The 26,242-nt window shown below is 41.7% G+C and overlaps 1 protein-coding gene across 1 annotated transcript in view; it reads right to left on the bottom strand.

Annotated features, from left to right (window-relative positions):
- The window catches only part of LOC311016830 (chemokine-like protein TAFA-2), a 75,262-nt gene that overhangs the window by 5,296 nt on the left and 43,724 nt on the right, over positions 1 to 26,242 (bottom strand). The window contains exon 3 of the mRNA XM_084014791.1: positions 4,423 to 4,572. Coding sequence (XP_083870917.1) covers positions 4,423 to 4,572 — 150 coding nt within the window. The remainder of the gene's footprint in view (positions 1 to 4,422; positions 4,573 to 26,242) is intronic.

The following is a 26,242-nucleotide window of genomic DNA, read 5'->3' as shown; positions in this document are numbered from 1 at the left end:
CACTGTGTATCACTGTGCCTTAAGATTTGTCACTGGATGTAAACATCGAACACACCACTGTACTCTGTACACTAGATCTGAGTGGCCTTCTTTATATGTGCGCAGGCGTACACATTGGTGGAGCTTTATTTATAAGACTACCCTTGGTCTGGCTCCTTCTTACCTGTGTAACAATCTCCACAGAAGCCAAAGCCACAATGGCCCGGGGTTTTAAATATGCTGCACCCTTTGCCTGGAACTCCTTCCAGAAGGATTTAAAACTGCCATACTTGATCCCAAAAAATTACTTTGATATGTTCTTGAAGGACCTTGAATTTAAATCATTTGGATAATGTATGTGTATTTAATCTCGTGTCTTGCTGTTTGTATGTCTTTGTATACTGGTTCTGACTAACTTGCTGTTGCCTTCTTGGCTAGGTCACCCTTGTGAAAGAGATCCTCGATCTCACTGGGCTTTTACCTGGTTAAATAAAGGTTAAATAAAATAAATATGAGCTGGGCTTATCATCATAAACAGGTGGTATTAGGGCTAAATTATTGAGGACTCTGCAGATTAATGTCTAAATGCATTGATGAAATGTTAGAAAATTAAGACAGCGTATTAGGGCCACTTTAGGAAAAAAAACGGAGTGGCAGATTTGCTACTTTAAAAGTGGCAAATTTACTAGTTTAAAAGTGGCAAATTTACTAGTTTTAAAGTGGCAAATTTGCGAGTTTTTTTACTATAAAACAGAGGAAATAAAGAAATGTCAATATTTGAGAGACTGAAGAGCATTTTGTGGGCCCATTTCACAAACATTTTTTAAAATACTTTTTTCCCCCTTTGCTCAACTAATAGATTAGTCGTCTCTTTGTTGAAGTTCTAGTTGTTAGCAATGGCACTAACAAATGGAAGCCATGAAGAAATTATGAGGGAAATATAGAGCTTTCATCTCATTAGTGGAGCGGCAGCTTTCAATTATGATGTCATGATTTACTTGTGAAATCAGTTTCCTTTGCACTTTGTCATGTGTTGCTTTTATCAACACACTGAGTTACACCTCAGCTAAGTGGAAAACATGTTTGCGATATTATGCTTTTTTTTCTTTGAATTGAAACAGCTTTAGTTATTCCGCGAATGCAGTCCTATGACTGCAAAACATGAGTTTAATGTGTATGAACCCTTACTTTATCATTTTTAATATAGTGTATATTATTTATTAATATTTAATATCACTATCAAGATCATTCTTGAGATGTATTCCATTATGTCCCAATCCTATTAACCTACAGGGAAATATAAAATAGAATATCATTTTGACCCCCTTTCAGCAATAAAGAGAAATGGGGTTTCTCCCCTTTGGAGAGCATTTTTTAAAGTGCAGATTATTACTTTATGCACGGACACTAGTATCACATGAATACAAACAGCACATATGGGGTTATTTACATTTCCAATTTATGTAAGAAAAAAATGACAAAACTGGAGGCAAGATAAGTCTGAGAGAGCTGAATCGTTTAGGGTTTCGACTTGATTTGTTTACAACTCAAGTCAACGAATTGACAAGGTTCCTTTAGAAAATTCAAAATGGAAAAAGGCTTAGAAAGAGAAAACACATCAATTAAATATCATCACAAAGTAAGAAGTAACAAAAAAACACTCAGCACAGCAGAAGCCAACTGACTGAATGTGCAAATGAAGAACGTTCTTATGAATGCCCTTATTTCATCCGATACATTAAAGGTTTAGTCACATACCAGATAATATCATGTTTAGCATGTAAGTATTTACGTTATTGTCACTCTAACTTAAACATACTTTGTCAGAAAACAGCCTGTGTCCAGTGACGTGATTCCCCAGGGATTAGAAGATTTCTTAGTAATCAGATTTTTGCGCATGGTAGCCGCTTTGAGCCGAGTCCCAGTATACAAAGCTCAGGCCAAGTTTCAGCCAGTCATCATTATGTGGTCTGTCAGAATTTGTGTCAGCTCAATATTGATGTCATACCCGCAAGCAGTTTAAGAGTTTTATGGTTAATAAAGCCTTTCCAAGTGGAGAGAGCCACGAGCACTTACAACGAATTAAAGTGCTGTTTAGTTAGAAATGGTTTCTTGTACTATTAATAATAATCAGTTGTGGACTGCAAGCATTGTACATTAATTCAACTGCTGAACGGACTGCGAGTACAATTTCATGTCAATTGTAATTTCCATTTTATGCTATAGTTCTGTTACTAGTTAGTTCAAGATTTTACAAAAAAACATGTGATAAGTATATAAAATACAATACCGTGTTATAGATTTAACTACGTCAACGTATATAAAATGTACGTATATCAGCTCCTCCTTAACCAGCTGTATCACTTACTTGTACTCTTTACACAATGCATTAATAATAATAGTTCAGTAATATGACATACCACTAACACATACTTTGATACTTAGTTTTGGAGTGAAATGTAATTAACTTATAATATACAGTGCGGTGTCACTCCTTCTAGAATTTGAATTATTCTTCCACCACTGGTCCGACTTGTGGCATCTGTGGCGTTGTGCTGTGTGATAAAACTGCACATTTCTGAGTGGCCTTTTATTGTGACCAGCCTGAGGCACACCTGTGCAATAACCACGCCGTCTAATCAGCATCTTGATATGCCACACCTGTCAGGTGGATGGATTATCTCTGCAAAGGAGGAGTGCTCACATACACAGATTTAAACAAATTTGTGAACACAATTTGAGAGAGAAAAGGCCCTTTTGTGCATGTAGAAAAAGCCTTAGATCTTTGATTTCAGCTCATGAATAAAAAACAAAAGTGTTGCTTTTATATTGTTGTTCAGTGTATTAGCCGGGAAAAGCCTCATTGAGATTAAAAACCTGCTTTACAAAAGTGTCCTGGCCAAGACAGACAGCAGCACAATAAACACTCAGAGCAGTACGCCCTCATTTATTCACTTAATACATCTATTTAAAGATATAGGGTTTTAACATGAAATCCAAAGGCAAGAAACAACAGAGCCGGAGCGACTGCAGTCTGTGATTTCATCAAGTGCCACTATGATAGCTGCAGGGGTGTGCAGGATACTCATTTTGTGGACACGGCAACAGTAACCAGGGGGATTTTCTCTGGGTACATTTTCCTGCCTTGAACAATTTTCAGCATTACTGCAAAGGGGGGGGGGAACGCTCATTAATGTGTTAAAGCTCAGATAAACGTTTGAATCTGCAGCATCAACCTTTCATTCATTGTCAACAACGCAGTGCCAGAAAGATAACATTTTCTGCAGATTCTAATATTTGCTGTAAGGATTCATGTTGGGAGCCTTTTTATGTTCACATAACATTGATTGAAGTGCTCGGTATAATAGCAGGAACACCTGAATTCCTCCTCGTGGAGCATTTTCCCTTTTCCGCCACTCCGTTAAGAAGCCATTTTCTTATAATTTGTTACATTTACGTTGTGTGTCATCGGGGTTATTTGCTCGCTTGTGAAGCGCAGATTACTTTTACTGTTCAAAATAGTTCCGATTTCTGTTTATTCTTCTAAGTAATGGCTGGAGTAAGCATTTCATTATTTGAATTGCTTGTGTGTGCAATGTAACCATATGCCATCCATCATCTTTTGGGGGGTTCTGCCGCCATAGTGACACATTAGGGTGGAGCTAAGTGCAACCAAATGCTGAATAAGACGTTAGATGTTTAGGATAGCCCCGCCCTTAAGCATTATTTATCATCTATTTTACTCTGAATGGGATCATAATTTACACAATGATCATCAAGCTGTGTTGAAGAAGACTCAATATCATTACTTTGTAATAAATCAAGTGAGTAGGGTCATTTTGTCATAGACTTCTATACAATTAGACATCTTTTTACAACCACTGGAGTCTCCCCCTGATGGCCACTTGGAAGAATGCAAGACACTTCCGAGAACACAAAAACACTGCTAAGAGAGCATCTATTTCTTCCCTGAGTAGCACACACCAGAGGAAACGTTTGAAATAGACAGATTGCAGTATAATGTATATGATCTAATGACATATTTCATACAGAAGTTCTGGGTCAAATTACACCCTAGCTATGTTTTTGAGGGCCACATCTGTGAGGATTACTGCTTCAAGACCAGCCAGACTTTATAAATTATACCTCAGACTGAGACACTTGTGTGGGGGAACGGACCATTTATAGCCCATGTTATAATATTAGATTTAGCAGAAAAAACGCTCTGTTCTTTGACAGGGCTTTAAAAGTATTCAAGCAGCAACAAGACTTGTGTTGGAAGATAAACCCTCAGTTCCCAAACAAACACATACGTGTCACACATCCACATGTCATCAGTTAAATCCGTTAGACCAAAACATCTGGAATATGAAGATGATTTGGATCCGTGGTTTAGTTCCGCAAGCACGTACGAAATGTTGCACACAATATACAAATACGTACCATCAACACAGGAGGGCATGGCCCGGGTGGTGCCGGCCACCTGTCCAGGGAAGCAGGAACATTTGACAGTCTGAGATCTCTCCTCAATCTTGTTCTTGTTGCAGCAGCGATGGGCGGCGATCACCTCGCATGTCCCTGCCTTCACATGCACTGTGGAATGGAGAGAGAGAAACACGCTGGTCTGATATCGGACATTAACAGGGAAGAGACAAAAGGGAAAGATGGCTGTTGGATCGCTGGCCATGCAGCAGGTGTGATGTTGTGCTCACTGTCGGCTGTCTGTGCTGTTGAAAAAATCACCAAAACAATCAGATCTTTCTTGGTGTGATTACGAGTGAGGATGTTTTCTACCAGTCTATAATCCAGAAACAGAAAAACTGCAACAACAAAAAAATGAGGACAAGTGGATCAGATCATGGCAATAATGATGAAATGAACCTCGACAGGACAGATGTGTCAGTCACTGCCAAAGGCTCGGACAAAATGACCCCTTTGCCAAACGAAAAACTGGCAACATGAAAATGATGTCAGACTGAATAATGGAACAGAATGAAAAGGCAATTTAGCCCGATTGTGAGACTATTATCAGACAGCCACGAGCAACAAAAGAGCATTTCATAATTGGAATGATCAAATCGAGATTCTTTATTTATGCACTGATATGCACAATAAAAAAACGTGCACCCACGTAAGAATCCACACTTACAGAAACTCGCATGTAGCACAACTCACAAATATAACAAATCTGCAAGTGGCAGTTTCTCCCCGCGTGGCTGCCGAGCCACAGCTGCTCCTTCACTAAGAGGATCTGCATAGAAAATGCATGTTGGGTCTCTTGTGGCCCTTCTGCAAGACACAGAATCAAACTGTAACTCGGTAGTTACAAAGAGGGAAAAAAAGGGCCGATGTTTGTGTTAGAATATACTGATTTGATTCTACGTAACAATCCAGGGACGGAATGAGTTTTAATACTGATGTAGGAAGAAGAACTTAAAGGGCCCCTTCACTTATATATACCTATAGCTACCGCTTTGTGTGTGCATTTACGTGCACGCTCTTCAGTCAGACAGCAGTGTGGTTAATTAACAACAAGTCCACCCCGAGCACAGAAGTCCCTCGAGTCGGCTAAGAGAGAGGGAACAAAGAAAACTCACTACATTTGAAGATTTGCGATGTCAACACATGGCCCTTTCATACGCAGCCTTTCATCAAATACATGAAAATGTCAAGGACAAACAATGAGCGCTGCAGTATGTCAAGAGTACTGTGTGTGTGTGTGTGTGTGTTATATGTTATATGTACCTAAAATGTGTACGGTTGGTGTCTTTTGAGTGTTTACTGTGTATCTGTGTGTGTGTGTGTGTGTGTGTGTGTGTGTGTGTGTGTGTGTGTGTGTGTGTGTGTGTGTGTGTGTGTGTATGTATGTGTGTGTGTGTGTGTGTGTGTGTGTGTGTGTGTGTGTGTGTTTGCATGCTCGTACAGTCGTATGGTCACCGGTCCGGTGTGTGTGTGTGTGTGTGTGTGTGTGTGTGTGTGTGTGTGTGTGTGTGTGTGTGTGTGTGTGTGTGTGTGTGTTATATGTTATATGTACCTAAAATGTGTACGGTTGGTGTCTTTTGAGTGTTTACTGTGTATCTGTGTGTGTGTGTGTGTGTGTGTGTTTGCATCCTCGTACAGTCGTATGGTCACCGGTCCGGTGTGTGTGTGTGAATGTGTGTTTTTGTGTGTACACTCTGACTTCTCACACAGTCGTTGGAAGTCACTGCTATTTCCATGACAAAAGAGCGCGCCCACAATACAACAAAGGGCACACATTGCGTGGCAATGACAACTAAAGCAGCAAACAATGACTCCACTCCGTTGAAAGAGTATTTAAAAGTGAGGTGAACCGAACTGAAAGGCAGAGCGCGGATATGTTAAACAGGCTAACAGACATTTGAAAAGTTCTTAATTTGCTCAGTTAATGAGAAAAAAGACAAAGCAGCGATCCCGCAAAGCCCAGTCCAATTAATATCTCGGTGAAACGCTCAGTCTAATATCTCGCCCACTGTGTGTCTGTCTCTCCTCGTTCTTTTATGTCCTCTGATTTCCCTTTTTGATCCGCTGTGCGGTTGATGGTGATGTTGGCTTGATTGATCTGTCCGTCTGTCTGTCCTTCCGTCCGACACACAGGAAGTTACCTCGTGATGCAGATTTGCCTTAAAATTTGGTGCTAACATTTCTCCCCCAGAGGATGATCCCCGTGGTGAATTAGGTCATTCCCTCACCTTTGCTCCATCATCACCATCAGGCAGTTTCATTTGTATACAAGAAACGTCTGCATGTGACTCTAACGCCTTAGTCCACATGGTGAACTCTTCATAGCCCTGCATTTCCACACCTCAGTGAACCTTTGCCCTTTCCTCTATTCCCAGACGTCAGGCCACACTTTGATGATCCCCACAGGATCTCTGTCCATTACGGCTCCACATGACCTTTGCTCAAACGCCGACTTCGGGCCAAATTGTCAAGTTTGTACTAATGACAAATTAATGAACAGTTCGCCATGAAATGTCTTGATTTCTTCCTCTCCCCCCAGAGGATGGATTACATCCAGTCTGTTGATACTGTGGCTGCCTTCGTTCCACTCTTCAACTTTCCACTCGCAGGAAGGATATGTGATGATCTAACCTGCTCGCTGTTTCACTTTTGCCCAGTATAGTAGGCTTATTTATGCTTCCCCAGAGGGAGAGCTTTTTTTGTATTTGGAGATTTCTTGAGATCACTTTGACATTTTTATCTCCTTTCGTCGCAAGGCTGAAAGATTATCCAAATCAACAGTGGGCCATTTATACCATCCAACACTTTAATGCCCATCGCAGCCTCTAGAGATCTCTAGTGGGCTTTAGAGTTTAAGATTTGTTTGATACTAATACCTCTCATTATGCCTCTCTCTCTCTCTCTCTCTCTCTCTCTCTCTGCACCACCTTTACTGGCGTGCTTTTGTTTTTTTTCCCCCTTATAAGGCTCGACAACCTTGTCGGCTCAGGAAGATCAACCCACATAGTGAACACCTTAGCCCAGCCCCCACCAGCACACGCAGGTCTCAGCCCATTTTTGGGGCTGAGCACCTGCAGCAGTAATTGACTCAGCATTAGTAAGAGCGGCGGTGCACTAAGCTGAGCATAGAGGAGTAATGAGAATATGGGGGGTTGAGGATTTTACTGGAGGGATGTAAAAGTTCACTGACGCTTGATTACACAAATTAATGTTAATAGACGACAGTGCATTTCTTCAATATGGACCACACGGTGAAATGAATGACAGGACGGTTGAGTAATTATTTTGGCGCCGCTTGGTACGGACTGTGCAGACTGTCCTGTTTTATTTAACTCAAACTCTTAATTGTCAGCCTGTTCAAGTTATTACTGAATTAAGTTTGACAACTTTTAAACCGTCACTGCAGCCAGGTGGCAGTATCCACTGTAGTGATGAGACGCTGTGTGCCGAAGCCCCACCAGCCCAAACTGTTAGATTAATATGATCATTTGATTGCTGCTATTCATGTCTTTTACAAAATGCACACTGTGGTACTGCAATCATCCTGTCTGAGGTCTGATTGAGTTTTTAATCCTCCAAATCAACCTTGAAAATACGAAAAACTGCTTTTTAAATGGATGCAGTACTCGATGTGTCAAAAAGGCCGTATTAACAGTACTGATTTCACATTTGATCGGATGAAAACTATCCTTGCTGCGCTCTTAAGTCTTCCTCAACATTAATCACACAGGACTGTTTCTGGGAGATTTATGCTGAATGTGTTTGATTTCTTTTTAAGGAGCATTTTAAGTATTTGTTCCAGAATTCTGTGCAAAAAAATAATGGAGAAGGTGTTTCATTTCAGACTGTCATTTTCTTTCTTGTTTTGACATGTTCCCACAAGAGGAAGTAGAGGTGGGACAGCAGGAGTAAAACAACATAAGCAGGCCAAACTCTGATGTTTTCTTTTGACTGGTTTGTTGTCGCTCACCTCCTCCATCATTCTCACAGAGAAAGTGTAAGAACAGGAAGGACATGTCTTTACCAGCATCATGCCAATGGTCAGGATGTGACACCCTCAGCTTCTGACAGAGCTGCATTTTAATATTAGCTTGGTGGACCTGCAGGCCGCCAAATCTATGATCATATGATCTTTATATTCTCATATAAAAAATACTTATATATGTGTGTTTAGTCCTCTCCAGCTTTGTAATGCAGCCAGTTTGAGGCCTTGTGGTGCTAAGATGTTAATAATTACCAATCTGCTAGATAATGAGTCAGGCAGGGGGGTCACATACTCCAATAAACTCTGATAAATACTCAGCTCAATTAGGCATTACTCACCACATGACATGTTGTTTTCAGTGCTTAAATAAATGTGTGTGTGTGTGTGTGTGTGTGTGTGTGTGTGTGTGTGTGTGTGTGTGTGTGTGTGTGTGTGTGTGTGTGTGTGTGTGTGAGAGAGATACTAAGAAGAATGATGCTAAACTACACTTCAACATTCAGTTCAGTTTGGTACAACAGGTAAGACTGCAACCCTCCGTGTATTTCCTAAATGGCTCCTCTTTTCCTTCGCCATCCCTTTGACACTTCATCTATCCATTTCTCGGCTTCCTCATCTTCTCACCTCGTCCCACCGCTATTTCATAAATGACCCCTCCTTTTCTCAATCTCTCTTAGCCACTCCAGCGACACATTTTTCCCTCCGCTCTCTCTTGCTCTTAGCGCTGCACAGCAAACCCAGCGGGGTAGCAAACCATTATCCTCAATCACAGGCCCTGAATCAGAGAATTTTTACACTTTCTATGTGTTCCTCTACTCTCATCCCGTGTCTCTCTCTCGCACTGTGGACGTCCCCCCCCCCCTCTCGGCCCCCTCCATATTCCTCTCTACTTTTTATCCCTGCCTCTCTTAACACAGCAGTGGCTGTTAACCCCATTTACTAGGGATGACGTGGTACGGACAGACCAACAGATGGACAGATTGCTGAACGCTGAACAACCAGGAGCTCTGTGTGTGTGTGCGTGTGTGTGTGTGTGTGTGTGTGTGTGTGTGTGTGTGTGTGTGTGTTTGTGTGTGTGGTTGTGTGTGTGTGTGTGTGTGTGTGTGTTTGTGTGTGTGGTTGTGTGTGTGTGTTTTTGTGTGTGTGTGTGTGTGTGTGTGTGTGTGTGTGTGTGTGTGTTTGTGTGTGTGGTTGTGTGTGTGTGTGTGTGTGTGTGTGTGTGTGTGTGTGTGTGTGTGTGTGTGTGTTTGTGTGTGTGGTTGTGTGTGTGTGTGTGTGTGTGTGTGTGTGTGTGTTTGTGTGTGTGGTTGTGTGTGTGTGTGTGTGTGTGTGTGTGTGTGTGTGTGTATGTGTGTGTGTGTGTATGTGTGTGTGTGTGTGTGTGTGTGTGTGTGTTTGTATGTGTGGTTGTGTGTGTGTGTGTGTGTGTGTGTGTTTGTGTGTGTGGTTGTGTGTGTGTGTGTGTGTGTGTGTGGTTTCATTGACACACACGAGGGCTCTGAGAAAGCTCTCTTGTTCCCAGCGGGGTACTTCTTTCAAATGTTATTCCCACCACTGGGGGCCTCTCTCTCCCTCTCCGTCCCCCCCCCCCCCCACACACACACACACACACACACACACACAAGTTGCGCCATCCGCCTTTACAGCATATAACCCTCCTCTTCCAAATGAGAAGCCTCACCGATAGAGCTCTACTCTTCATATCCATAACGATGTCACAGAGCCTACAGTGCTACCTATTTGGTGAGGCTGTGCCCATGAATGTTTCTCGTCCCCTCGTTTCCTGCTCTGACCAGTTACTAAGCCTCATCTTTGGATCGCAGCTCTGCCAGCAGTCTCTTCCTCTCCGTGTTATGTTTCCTCCCACCATTTGGATGGGACAATAAGGAAGCTGACGCCAAATATCTTCTGTATGTCAGGCCCCACAGGCACACTTGTCAGCCAATGGTTTTTTTTTGCCACACAAATCTGTTTCAGAAGAAATAGCTGTAAAACTAATAACATTTATAAATCACTCTTTCAAGTATCTCAATCCATTGATCCATTTGATCCAGAATATATCTATAAGATATCGCTATCTTAATGGTGGTGTGTGATTCCCGTCTATGGGCAGTTAGCCAGGTGGAGCCAGAGGCGGATGCTGTGAATGTGTAATACAGGGCACACACAGTGGGAAGGTTAACTTTATATCATTATGTGTTCTGTGTTAGCAGCTTTCATGGAAATGAAATCGATACATTCCTTTATTAAGAATATAAAACAGGCAGTTCCTTAAATTACTTCTACAGACACAAAAGCAGCAGTTACAGTGGAGGTGACGTGTCATCGGTTTGCAAATTAATTCCATACTAATCGTATAAAGACTTTACATTTCTAGTTGGCTCGTTTAAAAAAAAACTTTGTCAGAGGAGCTGACAGTCCCTGATCAGGTCTGATGAAGAACTGGCATGATGGCTGAGTGGACATATGAGACACACGTGCCTCCTGGTTTCTAAGCTTGGATTTCAAAAACACGGGCTTATGTTTATGCATTTGTGTCTACTTCACTAAGTTAATCACCCATTTAAGTTGTTATTTGTTCTTTGTGGCCCAGCCCCTAAATAACCGACACAGTGAAAAGTATGCTTCAAATCACTAAATGTAGCCATGGTACACACTGTTTAGATGCATTATATTAATCACATATTTAGTATGGATACATATTTAAGTATTTCCCAAGGCCCACCGTGTTCTTTCCACAAAGAGCATATTTTGAAATGGAAATTCACTTCTGACTGCTTGCCAAATGAATTAGATTACAATGTACGTTTCTCACTGTGTGTGTGTGTGTGTGTGTGTGTGTGTGTGTGTGTGTGTGCCCATCAGTGCATGTACGTCCATGCATTTTTGTTAATAATTAGATTACATTGGCCTCCGAGATGGCACCGTTCGTTATGAATCGTAAATACGGAGCAAATTAAAATTCTGTTTAAGAGCCTGCCAAGAAAATTAGCATCGAGAGAAAGGGAGGCACGCACACTCGACCATGATTGTCTTCTCGTTCCTCGTCCCTGTTTCCTATTCTCTGTGAAAGCTTTCTGCTTGTCTACAACTCCAACAACAACTCCAACCGACCTCTCTTCTCATCTACCGCCACACTATGTCTACCTAATTGTTACTCCAAGGTTCAAGATACAAAACAAATACAGGAAACAAATATCTCTCTCTCTCTTTAGATAAAAGGTGCTCAAGATGGAAGAAGGTTCGATTCGTCTTTCCTCCATGAATTCCTTTTGAATTTGAACTAACATTAGCATTGCACTTCCTGTGTTCTGTGTGTGTGTGTGTGTGTGTGTGTGTGTTGACTAGACTGATCAATGATGGCATCCTCCCGGAGGAGTTTGACTCCCCTCACACACTAATGTCCCTCTCTGTTATTCTGACCCTTGAGACCAACAAGAAGGAAGAGAAAGTATGGCACTCGTCCAATATGGCTACAAAAAACAACAAGATGTTTCAACTGTTTTCTTGGCTTTACGAAAGGATCTTATTGGAACATTTTTTTTTGAACTGCTCTAATTTGATTTGCTACTATATTGTTTATGCAAAACAAAATCAAACTACAAATAAGGGGGCGGACTAACTTGGGTCTTGTGCAGGCCGGAGAACTGTTACAAATGTCCAAAGCAATTTATCAGTTAAGTTTCTCTTTTTTGTCTCAGACATGCAGAGTTGACCTAATATTCTCTCTTTCCAAAAAACACACAATGGCATTAATTACCATGGCTGGCATGTCAGACAACAGCAAGATAAACTGAACACATGTTGTCCCCCTCGGCAATACAGTAAAGTTGCACCACGTTTCTTATTTTCAATGTTTTGCCCCATGAAATAAAAATGAATTTTAGATGTTTTTTCAATTGACAACAGCTACATGCTGCTGCCAGAAAACAATGAGAGCCGTGAGAGTGAACCGAAGCAGATGCACCTGAAACTCACTCAAGCCCAGAGGAGCTGCAGATTCGGGTATCGACTTTAAGCGTCCATTTTCACATTGACATTTATATATTTATACAATATTGACCTTGGGATATATGGGACCTCATTGGTTCAAAAAGGAAGAAAATGGAAGCAAACTATGGTTTCGAAGTAAATATATAAAAAAAGATTTATTTATTAATTGCAAAAAAAAAAAAAACGAAGAAGTTTTGCTATAATTGGATCGGGGAGTGAAAGCTGAGGTGGCTGAATAATCTGATGTGGAACATTTGTGCACCGTAAGAATTGAGGAAGTCAATTGAAACTAAAACATCAGCCCTAAAAACTGCCTCTGCTTCGCACGACAGTAGGTAGAGTGCAAACTGCAGGCCGAAGCTGCTCTTCAGAGCACATTCACACACACACACACACACCGTCCTATCACGCACCGTCCCTCAGCCCAGCGACCCTGAATGAGTGACTGACCAAGATTGAAAACTGTTTGCTCACAGCAGCAGCTCCTGCTCACGATGTGACAAAAATAGAGAGTGAAAGAGAGCGGAAGAAACAGCGGGATCTGGCTCGTCTGAATTTAGACCTGAAAGGAAAAACAAAATACCGCGGACGTCCAAGGAACTCTCCGCCGGCGGCAGTGAATTTTTTTTGCCAGCGAGTAGAATTCAGCGAGAAAGCGAGTGACGGGCGAGTAGCGTCGTATGTGAACGGGACTATACGCGCCATCAAACTCGCCAGCTGAGGGGGGGTCATGCCGAGAATATGCCTCGTCATCCCACCCCGTTGAGACAAGCTCGTCGGCTTGCACAGGAAAAAAAGATTCTAATTGCATTTGCTGCTCTTGTCTCTGTCTCTCTTTCACCTTAGGGTCAGTGACAATTGTGTCATCAAAGATGTGACACGTTGCATGCTGAACCACTCCATCTGTAACACGCTCCGTCCACCACCACCCACCCCTGTGCTAATCATCCTCACTCATATGGGACCAGCTTGCACCACATTGTCTCCCTGCTCCCCAAAACCACACCTCCTGTTCTCCGTCACTGATCTCCATGCAGGTCTTATGCAGCACTGATGAGGGGCTTATCTCCCCCGGACCACCACCACCGCCAGCACCACCGTCCTCCTGCTACTATGTACAACATATTAGCTCATGCGACAGGACGGGCCTGGTGACACATGGCGTGTCTTGACATACCAGTGACCCCCGTCGCCGCCATCGCTGCCACCCAACAGCAGACGATTTGTACTAATTTGTGCTTCAGGCGAGAAATTAGGGCAGTGAATTGGGTATAAATTGTTAATATGCTCAGATGTATTTACACAGCATTACCACTCAGCCATTAACCTGTGTTGGCATGTGTGTGTGTGTGTGTGTGTGTGCGGATGGGTGCATGAGGCCCTCGTGTTTTAGGCCGTGTTAATTGTTAACTGCTGACTGGAGGTGACTTTTCACAGGCCCTTGGGGGATTTCCAGGTCTCCTTCATCTGTATTTCTGTCTCCCTTCTCCCCCTCTCTCTCTCTCTATCTCTCTCTCTCTCTTTATCTCTCTCTCTCTCTCTCTCTCTCTCTCTCTGTCTCTCTCTCTCAATGTGCACAGTCGTGGGGGAGCTCCGATTTCTGCCAGACTCTTTGTATTTCTCTGACTGAAGTTGGTGTCTCTCTCTTCCTTTGTGTGCCTCTCAGTCTCTGTTCTCTCCTTTTCTGTGTCATTCTGGCAAACCAGTATAGACACAAAAACACAATGATTGAGTTCAGTCCAACCCCCCCCTGCAGTTTCTTCTTTGTCAGTCAGCGAACAGACGCGAGGAGAGACCTATAGCACGGCAGCCATGTTGATGATGATTTCATTCCGTCTGAATTCTCTGCCTGTCAGAGGAACGAGGATGGACACTTGTAAACGTCAAGCTACGTGTATTTCACTTGAACGGGTTGCGATGCCTTCACGTGCCTGAGTGCATAATGCATGTGTTGTGCTTAGGTGAGTTACGGCCGTTGTTTATGTCACGCTGTTGCAGACGTGTCACAGATGGAGATAAATAGCCTGCAGTTTGCTCTGTGTGAAGGGTTTGAACAGTCCCACGTGTTACACCACACACACCACCAGTTCAATGCGACACACTCTCATCCTGTGTGTGTCGGTCTAATCGATGGCGTCCGATTTAAGTCAAAAGTTGCAATAAAACATGCTCATGTGCAAATTTTATTATTTCACACGCGCAAATTTAACTCCCACTCACACAATATAAGTGCTCGCATGAATTCATTCCACCGCGATCTGAGCAGTCAGCTGTGAGCAAGAAACCAAACATAGGGAGAGGCAGCTTGGCCATCGCTAGAGGGCATTCTGCTCTCCAGACATGATCTCTGTTTGTGGGGTTTATTTCTGCTCGCACGGGTCGACAGAGTTGCGACCGTTGGAGGCGGAAACCAAGGGAGGCACTCGCCCTCTTATGATTGGTTCCGTCAGCTTAAAGTGCATTACATCTGTTTTCAAATTCAGATTTAGACAACCTTATTGGTCCCAAGAAGGGCAATACATTTTCAGCTTACCCCGTCCTCAGTCACACAAACAACCAACAACTTAAGCATTGTGTGAAGTTACACAGAGAAGACGAAAAAGTGGTGGAGATGAGAAAGATATGGGTGGCGTGAATATTTTAAGTAGCTGAAAAAAAAAGCCTTGTGTAAATTAACAATGCACTCTCAGATAATATTAATATTTCAATATTTAGGCTATCAAGACTGTATATGCCAAAAGCTTGTTTTGATTCTGTAGTTAGTTGTATAACTACTATTGCAAAGGCATTATAACAATGTCAGTATAACAATGGTAGACCTATTTTATTCTCATTTTCATTTCTAGGAACAAGAGACATTAGATACGGAAGAGACATCGTCTAAACACATGTTAGAATGCACCAGAGTGTGTGAAATTACATCGACTTAATGTCAAAATGTTCCCCCCAGAAACCCCCCGCCTAAACAGGACCCCTCCACATATCAAATGCTGCTGACACCCCTGGGAATATCTGTTGGTTTTCCTCAGAGGGACATGAGGACAGAGAACTGATGAGACAAAATGTGATCAGGTCTTTTTAACCTGAATTTCCCAGAGGGAGCACAAGTCTCTTTGCTTGACTCCAACGATCTTGGAACACACCTTAACAATACTATTAAATGTTCTTGTCCTTAATGGATAATCCATTAAACCAACAGATAAAAGAAAATGTTAAAAGACTCAATAAATGAGCATTAAATAAATCCTCTGATTAACAATGAAAGAGTTCACTTTCCTCATCAAGTGGATTCTCTGTTGTCTGCGTTTGACAATAGATTAAATCTTCGTATCAAACTTAAGATGACAAGCAAACACTGTTCTGAGATATTTGTAAGTCTCCACAGTCTGGACTTCTTCACCATGTACGATACTAGCTTTGTTTGTCTGAAGTCAATAATAATTTCCTTTGTTTATGTTCAGTTTCACGTTTACGTTCATCACACAGTTAACTAACTCAGGTAATGCAGAACCTTGATCAGCCTCTGAACCTTGAAGCAAAGATAGGAGGACAGTGTCATCAGAAAACTTAAAAAGAAAGCTGTGCTCTGGAGAAGTCCTGCAGCTGTCAGAGTAGAAGACAAATAGAAGTTGTGACAACACACAGCCCAGAGGAGTATGTGTTTGACACAGATGTGCAGGATATTTGTCCATTCACAAAAACCTGCTGGACCCTCTCAGCGAGGAACTTTAAAATCAGCATGAGAAGCTGGTCTGTGAGATGAAAATGAGAAGCAAGTCTCTCAATTAAAATGTGAGGTTGCATCTTGTTTAAAACTAAAAAAAAAGTCAGCAAATAAAGGTTTTGTTTAAGATGTGGGGTTTTCAAGATGCTTTTACACAGTGTCCAGTTGAAAAAGTTCTACACCTTTATTTGTCTGGTAAGCAAACGACAAAGGATCAAGTTTCCCATCTATAAAATAAAGAATGGTGTTTTTTAAGATCTTTTCATAGTAAGTAATCAAATAAGTGTGTAGCAGGACTTTAAATGGTTGAAGTGGTTTGTATCCATTTTTGCCTTGAACAAAACTACCCATAACCAATGGTAGCCTCTGCACACGCTACAAACTGTCACCACGTTTTAGAATAACATGTTTTCTGAGGATGATGGAAGGCCTTCAACATGCTACTTTCTGGTGTGACCAAGCATTTACTCCTAAAAGATGAAAATATGGCAAAATACTTCTGGAAGCTAGCCAGCTGCTCACAACACCCTCAAGGATGGAACTGATGTACAAATAGTGCTGCTGCAACCTTTCCCCCCCCAGAACAATTCAAACCTGGGGACGTGGCGGTTCATGGAAGTAGTCTTAACCCCATAGGCCACGGTGACATCATCATTCATTACTCATTAAACACATATTATTTAGCCTTTTTCTCATGTTTGGAACTCATTTTAGACCAACTTATTCTACTTTAATAATAAGTATGTGATTTAAAAAGAACACCACGGCCCTTATGTGCTTCTTACAGGAGACAAATGAGTCTCCCTCATTCCCTAAATTAAACAGATTTTGTTCCTGGTTAGTTAAAATTGCAGTAATAGATAAATGGTGGTACATGTTGAATTAAGGATCGATAAAGAGTCGTTTTTTATGAGTTCCCTGCCAATTTCTGTCCCCGATGTTTACCCAGACTTATGAAGACTGAGCACATTTGATGGCATTAATAAAAGTAATGGAAGCCTTTATTGACACACAACCATCATTTTCTTATGAGCCTCGAGAGATAAGTTCTTTTTTATGTTTGATACCTCACATTGGCAAGAAACAGCCCAGTACCATAATTATATTGTTGTGTAATTACTCAATCAACTATCTTTGATTAAGATGCCATGGCCATATTTCAAACGGCTTCATTGGCCGCCGAACGTTGACGTGTGATCTGACGGGCTCTCCGATTGGTGCATTAAAAAACCCATCTCTTCTTAGGGCCTCGCTTCCATTGCGTCAGCACTTTCTCTCTAAATGCATTCATCAGTACAGATCATTACATCCTTCCACTCCTCTCCTCCCTTTGCTCTATCTGCCCCTCGTCCCATCCCTCACTAGCAAATGAAAGGAAAACCCCGGTGCGTCTGAGGCTGGCTGGCAGCAGAGCCAGAGGTGGAAAGATGAGACGAGAGAGGCAGCGGAGACGAAGGCAAAGAGGTGGAACAAGAGAAGAGAGAAAAGCATGGCTGGTTCTGACTGAGAGAAGAGGGGCGTTTGTGTTGAAGGGATGGTTAGTCTCTGTTAGGGCTCTGTGGGAACTGGAAAACCACCATAGTTGGGCTATTAGTACGCAGCAGGATAAAACTTACAAAATTACCCTGACAACAGTGAGGCTGGAGAAGCATCTACTGAGCACCGGGGCCATTTTGTACGATACAGTTGTGCAGACGTGTTCTGTATAATGCAGGTTCAGCTTTTGATTTTAAAATGTTTCTTCCTTTTCTTTTCTTTTTTTTTAATTCCATGACATGTTTTCATCCAGTTGGCCTGGCTGCAGTGACAACATGTTGTATTAATTTTATTAGGGGGTCATGGTCAATTACAGAAATCCACATTCCATTTCCAATGTTAACATTGTTATGTTGTATTTACTATCCAACAGTGGCTTTACACCCACACTGCTTTTTTCTTATTATTTTATACATTCATTTGTTCATTCATTCATTAATTCATTCTGTGACACAGATTTCCTTCCTCCGACCTGCTTCATTCTCTTTGAGTTAAAAATGAATGCCAGGCTTTCTGCTGTCCAGCCAGTTTGAGAGACTGGGCACCCATTCTGAATGTTATCAGCCCATTAAATAGCTGTTATCAGTCGTTATCACTGCCATTATAACACTTCAGATGGGGCAAAATGGGCCAACTGCATGTGGTGAAACAGTCACGGATCCTAAACTAGGGTTGTCAAACGTTTAAACATTTTAAACAGATTAATCACAGGGTAGCTGTGGATTAGTCACGATTAATCACCATTTGTAAATATATCCCAAAAATTCCCATTTTCTCTGTATAATGTAGTGGGAATGGAAAGATCAATGACAGAAGGCGTATATGCACCATACTTTGAAGGCTCTACAAATGCACCGAGACCGAGCACTAATACTTAAAGGGATAGTTCGGAATTTTGGACATAAGACCTATTTTCCAAGTGAGGCGGTGTGTTCGAGACGTCTGGAGACGTTTTAAAGAAATTTCATTCAGTTCTTCTATTGTCGAGTTCGCTTATGCTATGGCTAGCGCAAGTCACTGGTTCTAGTTAGCCAGGCATTAAAAACAGTCTTGCCCACTCCACAGTGCACCCGAGGCAAATGAATTAAAACACTAGACTGTCGATGTACATATCTGTGTTGATAGAATAATATTTGAAACAAAACTAACCTTGCATTGCATGAATCATCCATTTTTTGAGGAACTAGTTTTTCAGCAGCAGCGGAACTTTACTTTGCTCCGTCGGACTCAAAACTCTAAGATGCGCCGCCCGAAATACTGCCTGTAAATAGGCAATCGAACCGGGATGAATTGTCGGGACTCATGCCCTCAGACCTGGTTGAAAAGCGCTTGGACCTCACGCAAACACCGGGCAGCCCATGGCCACGCGCACCCACAATTACGCACCGCGAACCCGAACCTCCACTCCGTCCGGAGAACCATAAACCCTCGGACGCGTTGCGGGGGATTCCCTCCTGGCACCACCAGTCTCCGTTTGTTCGGTCCCGGTTCTCAGCTCCAGCGGGGGCTATCTCAGTCTCCACAGACGCTCGTTCACGTTCTGTCCTTTGAGCATCCCTCGCGCGTAATTCTTCCTCTGTATATTCAGGCTCGTACAGGTACGGTTGGGTTTGGATGGAAAAAAACTCCTCATCACTAGCACTGCAGGCTACTCTGCATCTGTAGCAATGACAGCAGGTAAACAAACTTTTATAGAACCGGTAACTTGTGGCTAGGTGATATCACTACGCAGCTGCCATAGCCTACTAGGAAGTATGACACGCTGCTGCTGAGACATAAATCCTTAAAAATGCAAGGTTGGTTTTATTTCAAACATTCTATCAACACAGATATGTACATCGATAGTCTGCCGTTACAATTGATTTGCCTCGGGTGCACTGTGGAGTGGGCAAGACTGTTTTTAATGCCTGTCTAGCTAAGAATCATTGACTTGCGCTAGCCATAGCATAAGGGAACTCAGCAACTAGATGAACTGAATGAAATTTCTTGAAAACGTCTCCACGTCTCGAACACACCGGCTCACTTGGAAAATAGGTCTTATGTCCGAAATTCTGAACTATCCCTTTAAATTGGCAATACTGAGTACCGATACGAGTACTAAATAATACCTTTACAGTTCTAACAATAACTTTAAAACATTGTTTGTGTTTTCCTGATCAAAACAGAGCAGAGTTTGCAGTAGGGGTATTAATAATTATCTTTTTAACAATGCTTTCAGTTACACAGTTGAAATAAATATTAAATATAAAAAAAGATAAGAGACTCAGAGGAGCTTGTCACTTAAAGGAGTATAGTGCTGGTCCACCTTAAAGGTCAGTCCACCTTAATTGTTGCTGAGCTGAAGCAGCCAGAGTTGTTGCTAACTTCGATGCTAACCTCCTTCACTTTAATTATCAACTGGCTGATGACAAGACAAGAACATAGCTTGTGTCTCCTCATGAATCTTTAAGTGTTGTAGCATTTATTTACACATCTGACAACTTCTCAGCTAAAGGAACTGATGTGGTGGAGACTTGTCTGTTTAGCTACATATTACAGCTGCTGATAAATGCTGATTTAACTGATTTAGCTGATTTTGTGCATCAGATTATTGTTGCAGCTGGGCGGCTGATGAGAGGTTAACGTCACGTCGCCTTAGATGTATCGGAGTAGTTATTCGAGGCTGTTACCCCCGGAGCATGAGCTGTGATAAAACATCTAAAAGCAAAAAGCCCATCAGATCGGGAACCTGAGACAAAATCTGATATTTGTGTCAGCTTAACATGAAAAGTTTGCCAACCACTGTGCTAGCTCACTGGAATAGCATGATAACAAAATGAGTCTTGCCTGCTTTTCCTGTTATGACAAGTCAATGTGTCGGTTTAGTTGGTACGGACATTCTCATCAGTATGTAGGGTCTGGTGACGTTACATAGTTCATAGACTAATTAGAGGTCTAATTAGCCTGCGTTGGTGTGCAGGGCCTTGCCCACTCTTCTTTCCCGTAGCCGTGCCTGATTAGATCTCTCCTCAGGTCTGTGTGGGCATTTTGCTGCACTTTAAGATGAGACTACTTTGCAATTCCAGCATGACTCAACCCAACATCAACCGGAGTAGAGGTCTAATCAGACGACTGACTAAAAAAACACCTGTATGGGTTTGCACAGCCTTTACAAGAGGCAGGACATTGCTCAAATGACTTTCTGTTTTTGCATATCCCTTTGGCTCTCACAGCTTCACGACATCAGAGGAGGGAAACATTTTATTTTTTGTTTAAGGAAACCACGCCAAGGCTGTAGCAGCACAGCAAATATCCTGTATTTGCTTGAGGCAGCCTGTATAATTCACTTCAGAGGCACAAGGGAAGATATTAAAGAACTCAGAGGCAGAGTTTCATTTTGAGACCAAAAAATACAAAGGCACTTATTTATTTGAATCACATTTCACAGTCTTCACTTTTCTTAACAACAGCGTTTGTATTACTTTTCTGTAAGGTACTAATCTGCAAACTTTGCAGGAGATCTGAGGAAAGTTATGGGCTACATTGCATAAATATTGTATACTGCAAATACACAAGTAGTTGTACATCTTAATCACACATACAGGTCAATGTTGTGGGATCTGGGGAATTGATCTTAAAAGCAAAAAACACCAAACCCTGGCAGGGTCTTTTGATTTTTGTACTAATTAAAAGTGTTTATCTGTAATTAGATATTTATAAGAGTAATTGGTTCATTAAAATATTGACGAGGCCCCCCCTCGTGATCAAGAAGGCATTCCCTGATTAATAGGGTTACCTTGCACTTCACATGTCCTTGTAATTACATTTTCTGTACACAGTTGGTACACAACCCAACTTACGTCCAAGATCCAAGCTAGTTTTTCAGGACGTAATTGGTTTGTCTACTGGGTCACTGTACAACATGCAGAAGATAAAAGTTTTTTAATTAATTAAGGTAATTAATTAATTAAGGTTTATTACAACAAAAACCAAAACAAAGCACAAATCTAAATAAAATGTATGAGTTATAAAAATCAAATGACGGTCTGAAGAGTGTGATTGCTTTGAGAGGAGTGTGAACGTAAATCGTCTTCCTTTATGATGCATCGTATGGACGGTTTAAAGCAGCCCACACAATCCTCACGTGAATGACATCTACAGTTTTGTGACTGCTGTGTGAAGAGGTCACTGCACAGGTTGTCATGAATCCATTTATGACTCTCCGTCTATCTCATGCAAGTCTTGTATTCATTCTCACAGTGAGTCCTGTCTGCGCCGGCTTAAGAACACACACACAGAGAAGTCACACACCAAATATAAAAAGTCCAAGAGGAAGCCCTGTTATTTCCAGGACATCTCTCGTTCATAGATGAAAAATAGAATTTCTATTAATCAGAAACAAAAAAAAGCATAAAACGCTCAGTGAGGGATTGAGTGATTTGTGCTTTAATGCAGCCCACAGAGTATTTACAGTGGTGTTCTGCTAGGATTAGTTGTGTGAGAGGATTAGTGAAGCTGCATTACTGCTGTTTTATTTAACTCACAACAGCAAAAGACTAAAAATAAAAGCCTCTTAACCACATTTAGGAAACATGAGAGGCCGGGGCTGGACAGTTAGACTAACATGTTTGTGTCGTCTTTAGAGACCTGCGCTGGAAAAAGTGACGCACGGAAACAAGCGTGCACATGTTTTTTTTTTTGTTTTTTTTTTTCACGCACTCAACGTTCTGTGCTTAATCTTTAATCTAGTAATCTGCTGAAAGTTGCCCCGTGCAGCATATGCTACGCGCTGAAACACTGTGTCATATCAGTTAAGGCGATGATGTTTGTGAGAGTGCAGCATATGCAGATACTGGCGGGCTCGTCAGTGGGAAACTCACCGAGAGAGGAGAGGATTAATGCAGAAGGACTGGCAGAGAGAGGGAGACGGTGAAAGAGGGAAATTTGCAAAGGCAGCACATCACCTCTCTCTCTCCCTCTCGTTCCCTGCCTCTCTCTGCCACATTCTCTTCCCTTGCATCAGCATTGATCACAGTACATCAGTAAAGTAAAGAGCACCCCATCCATCAGCGCATGGCTGTGGAGCTGAATACTAAAGCTTCTCTCCACAGCGTACAGACACCGAAGCACAATCATAATGCAATATTAAAATTTGCAAAACAAAAATCTCTGCTCATTCAGTGAAACACGCCGACAATTGAGACCACACTGGGGTATTTTCACAATGCCTAACCAAACAGCAAAATTCTCCCCAATCACATTTTCATTATCACGACTGGTGATGTGTGTTCGGATCTCTTTTGTCCAACTTTGAATATTGTGTTTTCAGCACACGCTCGTTTTTTTAACACATTTCCTGCATTGGTGGCTATTTGCTAGAGCCGACGGTCCATTATCTCTGCATGCACCTAAACCTCTGCTTCTAATGAATTGGTTTAGAAAATAAAATGTATACGGCTACAATTTCCTGCCCACATGCTGTGTATTTGAAGCTCCTGTATAGGATAAAATGTTCCATTCATTATTCACAGAGCTTCAAGTGTGCCAGCCCTACTGGGAAAACTACTCTGCTTTAGTTCCGGCCAATAGAAGACAGGCAACACTGGGGATCCCTAAACATGCAACAAAAGAAGCCGTAGAGAAAGCGTGTTCATGCTGTGATGCTACACAATTGTTGTGTATAAATATACACATGGCCAATAAAATAAAAGCTTTGGCTCTCCTGAAAGCCTGTCTCAAATATCTCAAATGGTTCAAAAGGTGACAGCCAGCCATGTGTTTCCTCGCCAAACATCTGGTCATTTGAAGAACCTCCTGAGACTCAGGAACATGGGGAATGAAAGGTGGAGGGAAACGGGGTCAAACGGCCCCCGAGGAGGCAGAGCAGAAAGGCTTTGATGTGCTTAGGGCTTAGCTGTTAACATTATACACTTTCAATGGTAATTTTTAACCTTACAAATAAACAATAACTCACTCAATGAAATATATACCTCCACAAACTCTCTGTTTTTGTTTATTTTCCAGCAGGCCACATTCATGCAGATTAGTGCATTTGAATATCAAATTGCCCGTAGGTGTTCACGTGAGCATAACGGTGCGTCGTGTGTTACTTATTTAATGCATTGTATTCGGTTTCTCATCCTGTACAAATTGTGAGGCCCCTTGAGGCAAACATGAAACCTTTTTCAGTTAACTCAGGCAATACTGATCAGTCTGTCTGAGATTGTGAATATGAAACGAAAGACCTCCAGCCATTTTATTAGTAATGTCTGAGAAAGCAAATGACCACAGTTAAACTATGATGCAGTAAATTTACAACCAATCGACACATTTTCAAGTCAGTGGGAAAGGATTTAACGCTAAACCATGTCAATAGTCAGGAGATAATATAGTTGACACATTTCATTTTTATGATTGGAATAAATTGAACATAAACACAACTATAAAGTCACTGATTTTATTCTAGCCAGGGACCTTTTTTCATGTCATAGCCCATTCGCTACCCATTTCCTGTCACTGTCAAACTGTCCGATAAAAAAATATAAAGGCTTTTCATTTTTATGTTCTTCTGTGAGGGTTTAAACCCATTATAATTTACACCCTGCAGCCAGGAAGATACTGGTGATCTTTGGTAGTTTGAGCTTTTCTGTCTGAGAGAGTGCGTTGAACCAACAACCTTCAAGTCCCAAACTAAGATCCTCTGGTCTTCCTTGACGCTAATGAAAGGAAATGGTATGTATTGGTTATACATATTTCAGAGCATCTCTCCTTGTTTACCGAGAGCTCACTTGAAAGAGCGATTCCAACCTCGATGTGACTTTCATGTAAAATAGAGCCAAAAAGAATTACAGGCGCAGAATTGAAAATTCAAATTGCGTGTATCCATAAGACTGTGTTCCTATGAATACCAAAGGCGAGTATTGTACAAACACATAAGAACAAAACCGCCGCACCACCCACCAGGCAAATACCTCTGGAGGACAAATTGGAAATTGAATCATAAACTATAAAGAGCCAAGGTTGAGTTCAGCCGCGGAATAAAAGAGAGTCGGGGATGGAGGTGGAGAGGAGAAAAGAAAGAACGGCTGCATTAAATAAAAGTTTGCTCTTTCACTCCGGCCCCTGCAGAAATTCACGCTGTGCTACCTGATTGAAATTTCCTGGTTTAATAGCTGTGAAATAAAGTAAAAGTTGGGAAGAGGAGGAGAGAGGGAATATGAAACAGAGGCCGAAAGCGAGGAAAGGAGTGGCAGCGGAACGAGGACGGAGAGAGCCTTTGAAAGTCGGGGGAGACCAAAAGATACACGGAATTAATGGAAGGTGAATTACTTGATGACTTGTAAAAACTGCAATCAGGGCTAATTAGTCATTACTGTATTAAATGTGTCTCCCTGTGGTTCGCCAAAATTTTAAACTGCACTCCTGTTGTAACCATCCTAGTTCCACTTAGTGGCTTCACCAAAGGCAGAGAGCCAATAAAGGCTTAAGTTTTACTTAAGAAAACATAGAGATGTACCAAGCTGGGTCTGTGCAGGGTTGGCTGGTGAGCTAACAGGTAACGATTAGCGCTAATGAATGCAATGAGAGGGCCTCGATGAGGTAATCTCACCGTGCAGCCAGAGGAAACTCTTCATTTACACCAATTAATACAAACTTAATTGGACAGTGGCATCAGCACCCAGACACATACTGTAAATGCTTTTCGTGTTAACTCTCAGGGTTCAACATTTGTGTTTGTAAATCCTTTCCTCTGCATCTTCCTCTGCAGCTTTCTCAGATTGTCTGTTGTTGTGTTGCTATGGCGGATTCTGACTGGGATTGTTTATTCTAACTGTATCCTTACAGAAACTCCTGTCTGTCAGGCCTTTCATACAACAGTGCAAAAAGACATCGTTGGGTTAACGTGGGTCAGATTGACGTTTAGTACAGACGTTCATGTTCCTTGCAGGATGAACTTCAGTCAAGGTGTTGGTTTTAGTGAAATGTCTCAATGACTATTGTTTGGCTGTCATTTCTTTTTTTTTTAAGATGAGTTGTAGTAACCTTGGTGATTGATGACTTTACTTTTTGCACCATCACCAGCTCTACATTTCCATTTGTTCATGGCCAAATACCTGCAAAACGGATGACCTTCCACAGCCTCAGCTGTTAACTTCGGGGTTTGTGCCTAATTAGCACACGTCAGCTAAGATGATGAATATAGTAAAAATGATACCTGTTAAACTGGTTCATCTTCTTTTATGGAATCAATAAAAAGATAATTATAGTGGATTCCTATACAATAAGGAATCCCACATTTCCATTAGTCTACATTCTTAGACTCTTAGACTGTGAGGTTTCTAAATCAACAATAGACTTTTGTTTTTTCATCCTATGAACCTATGTATCATCTTAGATCAACGCTCTAAAACAGTCAAACACACACATGAGTGGCAAAGGCAGAAGGCACAAATACATAGTTAAACATATTCACAGCACATTGCTTGTCCTTAGTAACCCAATCACACTCACGGTCCGCTTTTGTTTATCTGCCGACCTGGTTCTTCAGGCGTACGCCATGAATCATA

The sequence above is a fragment of the Eutrigla gurnardus genome, assembly GCF_963514095.1.
Source record: "Eutrigla gurnardus genome assembly, chromosome: 8".
In the NCBI taxonomy this organism is placed as follows: Eukaryota; Metazoa; Chordata; class Actinopteri; order Perciformes; family Triglidae; genus Eutrigla; species Eutrigla gurnardus.
The sequence above is the reverse complement of the archived record's forward strand: the minus strand, read 5'-3'. Positions and strand labels throughout refer to the sequence as shown.